General features: G+C 42.4%; 1 protein-coding gene across 1 annotated transcript; it reads right to left on the reverse strand.

Annotated features, from left to right (window-relative positions):
- Positions 1–25: 25 nt before the first annotated feature.
- LOC104563388 (ADP-sugar pyrophosphatase-like) lies at positions 26–11,200 on the reverse strand (the record flags this gene model as incomplete). Its single annotated transcript, XM_062019754.1, has 6 exons — positions 11,056–11,200; positions 6,376–6,485; positions 2,826–2,893; positions 1,712–1,764; positions 605–712; positions 26–121 (listed from the first exon to the last, which is right to left on the reverse strand). Coding segments are annotated over exons 2-6 (388 nt in total), but the record flags the coding sequence as incomplete, so codon positions are not given.
- Positions 11,201–11,202: the final 2 nt, after the last annotated feature.

The raw sequence follows: 11,202 nt of genomic DNA on the forward strand, positions 1-11,202 counted from the left end.
TGGGCAATATAAAAACCCCACACACCTGGAGTACATTCAACCACTTCACCCTTGTAGCCAGTTTCTTCCTCCAGCTCCCGCAGTGCAGCACTTTCTGCAGTCTCATTTTCCTCAATGAGGCCTGTGAGATTAAAAATACACAAGAGCTATTAAAAAGCAAAGATGTAACCACAATACTCACACCAAGGTCACATCCAGGTGAAACATCCTCAGTGCCCTGTATAGAGGGATACTTTAGGAAGGATCTCAGTTCCTGGACTCACCGTGCTGGTGCCCACACCTTCGATGACCTCAGAAGCGTGCTGCCTTCCCACTAATATCCTCATGAGGGAAAAGTCAAATGCTTTGACTCTTAAAAAAAACGGAGGAATGGAGGGAAACACAATATTCTGCTACCAGGCTATCAGGCAAAACGTCTCCAAAGTGCTAAAATGAACTCATTTTGTATTTGTTATCAAGCATTCCCCGTTCTGAGTCACACGCTGAGCTGCAGAGCTCAATGGGTTTCTGGCTTGAGTGACATTGCTGATACTGACACTCCAGGCATGTCTCAACACACTCAACTGGCAGCTGCCTGTGACATCTTCACAGTTCAGTCACTCACCTGCAGGAAATTCCAGGCAATAGGCATTGATGGGGGGCCTGAACTGTTTCACGAGGACGATGCAGTCATAGTGCAGAGTTCTCTGTAGGACTGCGATCACGGCCACACCTACAGCACCAACGGGAGACAGCACGACACAGAACCTGAGTATGGCAGAAAGTGCTCGGTCCCAAGTGCACATGTCCCAAGAAAGACAGAGCTTCAGCCCACCAGTATTTAGGGAAGGGCTCTCTCTTGTCTGCAGACACTGCTTGGAAGCCATTGTATGGAAGCCCCTCCTACACTCTTTTCATGGCTACATCACATCCCTCTTTTGCCCAAAGAGAATCATAGAATCATTTTGTCTGGAAAAGATCAAGTCCAACCACTCACCTCACATTGCCAAGCCCATCACTAACCCATGGCCCTCAGCACTCAGCTACATGGCTTTTAAATACCTCCACGGATGGGGACTCCACCACCTCCCTGGGCAGCCTGGGCCAGTATCTAACAACCCTCTCACTGAAAACATTCTTCCTGATCTCTAACCTAAACCTTCCCTGGTGCAACTTGAGGCCATTTTCCTCTTGTCCTATCACTCGTTATTTGGAAGAAGGGACTGACTCATATCCCACTGCAGCCTCCTGTCAGGTAGCTGCAGTGTATGATCGTGTCTCCCTCCCCTCAGCCTCCTCTTCTCTAGGCTAAACACCCCCAGCTCTCTCAGCTGCTCCTCATCACTTGTGCTCCAGACTCTTCCCCAGCTTTGTTGTCCATCTCTGGACACGCTCCAGCATCTCAGTGTCCTTCTTGTAAGTGAGGGGCCCAGAACTCTTTCCCTAGCCCCCAGCAGCAGACCCAAATGACCAGAGATACTCTGTATCAGTGCATCCACCCTGCCTTGGAAAAGGTTCTGTTTTCCTAAAGTGATCTCAGGAAACCACTCCTGCCTGTCACGTTCTTATTCTTCTGTACTGAAGTTCAGCTCAGGGGTACAGTAAACTCTACTGAGCTTTGTTCCACATTCTCATCATTGAGAAACAGATGAGCTCTAAGTCTGCACTGTGAGTTTATCAGAAGAACTTTCACAGGAAAAAAGGCAAACAAAACTAGTCACCAGTGTCTTACCATCAGCTGAAACACCCTTCTTGTTCCCTGTACGCTTTACAGTCTCCCAAGTTCTGTTCAGCACAGGAAAAAGAACAAATTAGTACATAAAACACCATCACAGAGTGAGGCCCAGAAGAAAGCAGCCGCCCTTAGGCAGGCTCTGTCACATACTGGCACTGTAAAATAGCTACAGGAGAATTTTGGTTTGCATACTTGAAGGAGAGGGGGAAAATAGTTAACTAGTGATTGCTGAAGATCATTAAAAATAAGGGAAAGGTATAAATGATTGTCACAGAACAGGTAGGTCTTATAAAAAGGATGCTGAAAATGTGCAAAATAAAGCAATTTATACATAAAAGATGTCATATTTTTAAAGAGTTTTGTACCAAGGCCACATGAATTCTACCTTTTATTGTGCTTTTGCCTAAGGTTTATAGTGTAAGTTACTGTGAACTCTCAGCTCGGTTACTGGAGTACACAAGGGGCACACAGGCAAGGAAAACCCAAGCTTCTCTCTCAAAAGAAGCAATGAGGTGAGTGAAAACCAAAAACCCACCAGCAATGAGAAACCTTTCACAAAAGTTCCAATCTTTGATATTTTAAAAAAGGATTTTTAAAATGCTTCTTTGCTGGAACTGAGAGGCCCTAGAGGAAGCCATCAGCCCAGGATCTAACACCCTAAGGGGAGGGAGCAAAGCCGTGTTGTCACATCTAGACGAGCACAGCAACACTAAAACATGCAAACAAATTGGCCAGGCATGATCATATACCACAGGGCAGGAACTGGTCAAGAGTGTGCAAGATCCAGCACCATCAGCAGGGAATGAGAAGCCTTTAATGAAAAACCAGAAAAGCCATGGCATGGGCTCTCAGATCGCCACCATCATGAACCGGACCTAGGAGGGAAACCAGGATCCAAGATGCCCAAAAGGATTTAGGAGCCAAATTCCAAGCCAGATGCCAGCACAGCTGCTAGAATAAGATTTTTTTTTTCCTCTGGACTATAAAGGAATTGCACAATGAGTAGATCTCGTGTTGTGCAATAGGTTTGCAATGCTCCTGTTCTCTACCCTGGGGCTACTCTGTGCCATTGAGAACATCATCGGATCTGAAATGCCCAAGAAGTGGTTACCTGGTTTTACCAAAGGGATCAGTGTAAGTTGTTTCTGCAAGCTTCAACCATTTTCTTTCTGCAATCACCTAAAATGAAGAATTCTTCATTAAATACATTACAAGATTAATTCCCAAGATCTTTGGGGGCTAAGGGAAGAAACAACACAACTGTTCTTGGGCTCTTTCAAAGACAAAATCTCAGCATCAGAACACCTGCAGGAATATGCAACCACATTCCTAACACGGGAAAAAGAAACCCAACAACATTTAAGTTCTTGAACAGACACAGAAAATAACACCAGTAACTTTTCTCAACATGATTTTTTATAACCAAGTTGCAACGAATTCAGTGGGATTTTATGTACTGGAAAGTCCTCATTTTTTATGAAGCATTTTGTAAAGGTCACATTTCAGCTGAAAAGTGATCACTGGTCTGCACAGGCTGCAGCTGTGCTGGTGCCTCTGAGTGTCCACTCACCAGAAAGCCTGGCCTAAAAGCTAAGCAGGCAAGACTGCAAAACAAATGATTGAGACCTTTCCTGTTGTCACGTCAGTCCTTGTGTGGCCCTGTATAACCACTGTTCTGTGACTGAGCAGTGATACACATCTGCCCTTTTAGGATTTCTGATAGCTGCAGATGGAGTGCTTGGCATTAACATTATTACAAAATGACTTTTCTGACCTAAATGAGTTTATTTGCCCTGTGACATTTCCTCATCTTTTATGCAATTCCTCTCAAAGGGAAAAATCCCTAGGCATTAGCCCAGTAGTTTACTTCTTTTAATGTAACTTGTATTTTAGGCTTTGCTAAAGGTATTGTATCCAGAATTTTATATCAATGCCCATAGAAAATCACAAGCAAGATGAACAAATCGTTTCCTACTGTCTAATGAGACACATTGCTGACAGCACTAGAGCAAGCATAAGCAAGGGGAAAAGAGTATCCGGGAAAACCCACAACATTAAATAGTAGCAAAGGATGAAGTCCAAGAAGTCATTCACGTGGCTGGCACACTGCAACCCTCTGGAGCAGGACAAGGGGCAAACAGGGCCTGTGTGGCCACGGAGATCTTCAACTTAAAAGTGAGAGAATCACTAGCTAAAAAACATAAAAGAGTATGGAGAAATGAAATGTAGCACACAAGGCAGCTATAGCTGGAGTACTGAAGCCCAGAACAGCATCAGCTGGAGGCAGAAGGCAAATCAAAAGGGATTCAGGTGTCCAGCGAATTGTAACTGAGCTGGATGCACTCATGTAATCCTACAAATGTGTTCTTCAGAGCAATTATTTTGACAGGCAACTGAAATAACAGCAGCACTCCTATGGTTGTGAATGTGGCCTCATGGATATCACATGTAGGAGTTTTGGCACTTATTTTGGAAAGGATAATATTTCCACGTAAGAGGAATTGGTAGAGGAGAGCTGTGTGTTCTCAAAAGGGCTTTCTAATGGCTTTGTGGTCACCAACCCAGCAGGAAAGAAGATGCTCATAACAGGTACAAGAAGCAACTCTGTTTGGAAGCATTCAGTTATATTTTAAATGTATTTTAAATAGCTGCAGAATCAGAGTACAGGAAGATCCAAAAGAAAAACAGATGGACATTCTGTTCCATCAGTTGTCCAAGGAAAGGAATAGATACAATTCAGTTAAGTAAACACATGACAAATGTTTTGTATTAATGAATTATTTTCAACGCTGCAGAGAACAAGCAGCACTAGATTAGTGATCATGGTCTCACATTACTGCAGCACTCAACAGAACTGGCAGATCATTACCCCTCTCACCGAAGCAAAAAGGGGAAAATGGATGCAATCAGAAAAGGCCCCAGGAATCTTAGAGGAAAAAGAAATCTCTAGTCTGTAAGAAATTAGACCTATCCAAAAATGACAAAAGAAAAACCTAGGTTTTATGTGTACAAAACAATGTCAAACAAAGGGTCTTGTTTTTAATCAGGTATTCTTAAGTACAGCTCTTGGCCTCTCCTGTCATGAAGCAATAAGTACTGTAGGATATGCAGTGAATTACAATGGGAGTGGTTCCACAATCTTCCAGAGTTAGCTGAAACCCTTGCTGCTAACAGCCTACAGGGTGAGAATACTGAAAGTTGCCAGGTTTCCCTAGAATAAAAAAGATTTTTGTCATCTCCCTCATTGCACACCCCCCACAATGAAGAGCTGTGGAAGCTTACCCAGAGCATAACTTCTGCTTTGCTAAATCCCCTGTTTAGGGCCTGAGGACTCTTTGCATGACGTGTTGCACTTATCAGCTTTAGAATGAGTTATTTTTATTGCTTTATCCATTATTTTGATGGGCAAATAACACCTGCTTTTGCTTACAACAGCCTGACTGTGGGTTTCCAGAAACAAGGAGAAGGAAATGAGTCGGTGCTTTCACGAAAGAAGATATTCCAACATCAGACCACATGGTTACTGAAGAGTTACAGAATCATCTACAATTTCAGGGCCACTGGCAGAGGTATGACAAATATTCTTCTCTATTAATCCCACAAACTGACTGAAAACACTTAAATAGCTTAAAAGATGTAAGATCCAATTACAAACTTTCAATGACACTAAAGAGTGCAATATTTCAAATTCCAAGGAGAATTAAGAGGCATTATGAAAAATAAGGATAAAATGAAAACATTACCTGCAAAACCTATGAAGAAAACAGGTCTTACTAGAAAACCCCAAAAGCTTACAAAAAATGAAAACTTTTATGCTTGAGAAATATTAGTATTTAAAAAACCACCCAAGTAACTATATCTCAGCAATGTCAGTCTCTCCTTTCCTGAAATATGTTTGTACCTTGAAACCCGAAGACATGACAAGACTCTGCATTCCAAGGAAGGAACGCTGAATAAAACAACCTGCATTTGTGTTATAGCAACAGTCTGACATTGTTGCCAAACCTGCCTTGAACACCAAAGCTTAACTTTTAAGAATTCACTTAAAAGAGAACAGAAGCAAATGCAGGTAGTTCAAATTAGGGTGAAAGTGCTCCTAATAAGCACCCAGAAGTACGTCCAACTTCCCTCCTCAGGACCTGATAATTTCTGATTCTGTGAAGATGCAAGCATAATACCTTGGAGAAGAAAAACCCCTCTCACTACCTTCTACCTAATGCCTTTAGAATAGTAACTATCTAAGTGAAACCCTTACAGAAGGTACAACCCTAAATGAGGAGGCAACTCTTAGTGGTTCATCGTCTTAAAGGAACAGAAAACAAGGCTGAGTTTCATGATTTGTACAGTCTCCCAGAGATAGCAGTGTTATTTCTGAATGTGGAAACCAGCCTGGACAGTATAAGAAACAAAATGTGAAAAAATAATCCAATAATCCATCTTAAAATAATCCAACACTGTAGATATCTCCCTCCACAGTAGTAATTCGTATGATTATTTTGACAAACACCAACTTCTTTAAGAAGCATTTTGCCTACTGAATAGGTTTTACAAACACATACAGCACCTGTAGCATTTCTTACTCTGCACTCACAAACATTCTGATGAGTCTCAAGATTATTGTTAACAGCAACACATGTCAAACCCAAGCAAGCATGTCATACCTGTTCCTTAACGACAAACTGTCTAGCAGTTTTTGGAACGTCTGTGGATTTCTCAGCTGCCATTTTCAGGAATGTCAGGCTTTTCCCCTCCTGTGCAAAGTCCAGATTTACTATGAAACAAAGTCAATATTTGCTTTCAGAGTAAAGTTAAAAGGTTCATTTCTGCATTCTAAAATAACAAATAAAACATGCTGAAGAAAGTTAGGGACATGTGGTGGCAAGTGCAATTCACATTTTCAGCTCCACTTGATAGGTTCAGAGTCAAATAATTCAGAGAAGCGGAAGTTCAGGTCAGATCCCTGACATGGTTGTAACAGCCCCATCAGCTGCTGAGCAGCTATGCTGGCTGAAGACATCCTCCTTAACTATTCAAAACTTGACCATTCAAAAGATACACAAAGAAAAACCAGATCCATTTCAGTCAAACTGTTTCATTCTGTTCTGGATGAAGTGCTCTGGCAGTGCACCATCAGCACAACACAACTATGCACTCCACTGTGAAAAGAGAAAAATATCTTACACCAAAGGGAGTTCAGCAGTAAAAAATATCTACTATTGAGAAAGAATCAGACTAGAACCTATTTCTGTCTTATACACATCAAATTAACACCTAAATGACTTGATCTCTAGCCTAAAAAACAAGGTCAAAAAGTCATCTGTGTGTCGCAAGTCTGGGTGGCACGTGGAGTTGGCATGACCACAGCATGTCAGGCTCTCTTACTGGGAATGATTTGGCTAATACTGTGAAAAAGGCAGCTGATTATAGCCCAGAGCAAAGCTCTGCACCTGCAGCTCATTGCCTCTGCTGTATCCTAATGCTGCCTAGGAACAGAAGCTTGTCCACTCACACTCTGAATCTGGTTCTAGCTGAAAGACACACCACACAGCAGAAACATACAGTGCCTTAGAGGGTCACCGTTAGTCCCTGATCTCACTGCAAAGCTACAGGGCACCTTCAGCACAGAAACTCTTATTCCAAGGAAGCTCATCTCTGCTATTAAGTTGTAATACTGAAGTCCTGAAAATCAGCGTGAGTCATAAGCAAAAGCACAGTGCAAAGAAGCAACCCAGCAGGAAAGATGAGTCAGTCTTAAAGATCTTTGTCATCCTTAGTGCTGATGGTTGTAAACTTTCCCTAAAGCCAATGGGAATCTTCCCACTGGCATCTGCTGAGGTTCAGCAAGGACCTGTGAGGGCTCCAGCAACAAACAGTACCAGAAGCAAGTGATCATCTTCCCTGTCACACCCAATTTTAGCATTTTCATTCTTAACTTCATTTTAATCTTTCTATGAGAACAGCCACAGCATGTTTGTGAAACATTTAAGAGCCTGCAGTGACAATCAGCTGGCTTACATATTAGATTTGCATTTAATTCCATAAAACAGTTAAAAAGAATGGGTAGTACAAAACATTTCTGGTTATTAGGAGGATTAAAGCTAACGTACATACATCTATTTCCTTAGTCCTTACGCAGGACAGGCTCTTTCTGAAGCCTTAAGACAGTCTTGTTGGATGCATTAGGCCATAGTGGTCAAACATTCAAATTGGTTTTCTGTAACACAAGTCCTGGAAGGGAAGCCTGACCTATTAAGCCAAATTTTGTTCTTTCAAAAATATGTTCTAGAATCCTTTCATAAAGCAATGAAGCTACATCTTAAAACTATATAGGTTTCCCATCTACTTTGCTACTGTTTGTATGAAAAACTGTTCAAGAACCTCATCTTCCAATTTCTATCCCACATTAGTTGTTCTTGAGCAGCAATGTCTCAAACTCTCTTCACTTAGGATTTAAGAGTAAGAGAGCATGGCCATTGTCCAGCTACAGCTGTGTCTCTCAAGTAAGTGATGAGAGTTTCCACCAAACTTAAGTGAAAGCAGCCCAGCCGTTTCCAAGAGGTTCCTGGTCATCCAGAGGAAACAAAGGAGGCTCTGTGTGATGCACAAAGTATACAGCCTTAAAAACATACAAACCTCACATACCTAGCTACAACACATCCACCTATGTTTGGAAAGAATTACAGCCTTTTGGATTGACAATGCAAACATATCAAGAGAGCAGATAGTGAACCATACCCTTGTTAAGCCTTTTGGGTTTTTGATGGAGCTCAGTAGTCTTCCTCTTCTAGTCTCCCCATACAGAAAATCCTGTTCCATTGATCATACTAATCCTCCTACAGCAGCTTGGAAATATCAGTGTATCTTTCTCAAATACAGGTTTCCACAATCATACCCTGAACCCCGCAAGCTGCTAGAGTAATTGTTTATACAAAAGTACTAGTGCTTACCTGTATTAGTTACAAAAGCATACCAGAACCTCACCTCAGGGCAGAAGCTGTTTCCAACACAGCCTGCTCTCTCCTGCCATGGACAGATTTAATGGTGGCTTGAAACTTAAGGTAACAACAAAAGAATTTTGCAGCTTCAGTGGTTTGAACGATGACTAAAATCTAAAATAAGTGGACACAAGACAGGAAGACCCATCCATCTCTGCTTAGGTAATTTTGCTCTCCTCCACAAGTGGGTGCAGTAACTCTACCTATGAGTGAAATTGTAAAAAGTTCCACCACAAAAAGCATTGTTTTGCAAATTCAGTTGACTCCATAGAAGTGAGAGTTTATTTTTTGAAAGCTGAAATATGATGTGCTTAAGTGATGGCTGGAATTGTGGTATTTCACATTAGTCATACTGTCAAGGGTGTGTGTTCCTAATCTCAATCAGCTGCAACTGAAAATTAACGATATAAAGGTAGGTTTCTAAAGCCCTATGTTAGGCTTCAGAACAGACCTTGCCTTGCAGCTCCCAGATAGGAAGGCTCTTTTCTAACATTATCACTGCAACATTTGAGTTAAAAATACAACACAGCTGATGCAGCAGCCTGGGCTCCCAACTTACAATAACGTGAACTCTATGGATATTGACTTTTAATAGTCATCAGTGCAATCTTAAGAATGTGTCAAAGTGTCTACATTTATCAGTACAAATCATCAACAACTGAACTATAAATTATGAAAAAAGCCCATCTGGCACTCTTCCAGCCTCCTCCAATAGATTTTTTTTGTGGCTAGTATTACCAGCTACTGCTGGCAAATCATGCTAATTGCTCCATATATTTCATGCAGGTGTCAAACTCAGACCTGAAAAAGCTTATCAGCTATAAAAGGTAACTTTATTCCCATTGCTTATTCTTGAGTAGCTTCAAGGCAACATCCAACAACTACAGTTTGTGAATTATACTTCACAGGAATTAAAACCTTAAGCAAATTGAGGCCCATGACTCAGTTTTGAGTAGCCAAGCTATGGGGGCTTTCCATTAACCTATCCATAGGATAGATGGATTAGCTTTTATAAATCACTTTTCAAAAGATCTTCTCTGATTCGAACTATATGTCTCAGCTGAGAGCAACCAGATTTAATTGCAGCTCAGCAATGGTATCCTAAGGCAAGCTCAAGATAAAACAAAATCCAGGTTTTCTTATAAGGAATATGCAGAAGGGACACTGGCAGCATTTTGTGCACAATTTAACCAAGATCATGGTGAGATGCATGTGCTGGAGACAAACATCACTAAAAGCTCCTAAGTGACCATCAGATAGTGCAGATGCAGTTCAGCAACATGATTTTAGCAGCAAAATCAGTCAATTAGCAGAAGTTGATGGGAGAAGGGAAGATGGAAAAAGTGCAGGAAAACATTTTGACTTTGTCATGGTATTCAGCAGTGCAGATGATCTGTTCAGCACCAAAGAAAACATGGAAAAATAACCTGTTCTTGCTCTGCAGAGTAGACAACAAAGACTATCTCACGTAAGGAAAAGGAGGTCAGCAGCATCTTCATATCATGATCATCCTTTTAGGCACCTGATGTGAGAGGGCTTCAACTGACAGTCTCAAACAGCAGATGTGAGAGCTTTTGAGGAGAGCATTGGATGGAAATGCCTCAGCCCTCCATACATGGGACAGAGATGACGACAGAACCATGGGACTTATGAAGAACATAGTATCCAGTTATTACTTCACTCTCCCTAAAATAAAATGAAACTAAATGCAACCCTATTCAGTAAGAATCACAGGAATAATTTTGGTTGGAAAAGACCTTTAAGATCATCAAGTTCAACTACTAACCTCACACTGCCAAGCCCATCACTAATCCATGTCCCTCAGCACTCAGCTACATGACTTTTCAGTATCTCCAGGGATGGGGACTCCACCACCTCCCTGGGCAGCCCGGGACAGCATCTAACAACCCTCTCACTGGAAATATTCTTCATAATTTCCAGTCTAATCCTCCCCTGGTGCAATCTGAAGCCATTTCCTCTTGTCCTGTCACTTGTTACTTGGAAGAAGAGACCAACTGGGGTAGTTGCACAGAGTGATGGTGTCTCCCCTCAGCCTCCTCCAGACTAAACACCCCCAGTTCCCTCAGCCGCTCCTCATCAGACTTGTGCTCCAGACCCTTCCCCAGCTCTGGTGCCCTTCTCTGGGCACTCCAGCACTTGAACGTTTCTTGTTGTGTGGGACCCAACCCTGAACACAGCACTCGAGGAAAGAAAGCCCTGTCGATCTAGAGCTCCGTTCTAACGCTGCAGACATGAAACCTTACACAAGTACACGCAAAGTCAGAAAACAAAGCCCGCTAAGTGGGAAAAAACCCACACCCGCCACTTCCCTAAGGCCACCCGTACTTTTAATGCAACCTCCTGGAACCCCCCCGGCTCGGGGCACGCACACGTACGAGGCCGGGAGAACAGCCCGGCAGCCGAGGGCACCGGGCAGCGCTGAGGCGGCGGCGGCTGAGGCGGAGCGCGGCTGAGCCGGGACGTGCCGCGCCG

Source organism: Colius striatus, unplaced genomic scaffold (assembly GCF_028858725.1).
Source record: "Colius striatus isolate bColStr4 unplaced genomic scaffold, bColStr4.1.hap1 scaffold_149, whole genome shotgun sequence".
Classification (NCBI taxonomy): Eukaryota; Metazoa; Chordata; class Aves; order Coliiformes; family Coliidae; genus Colius; species Colius striatus.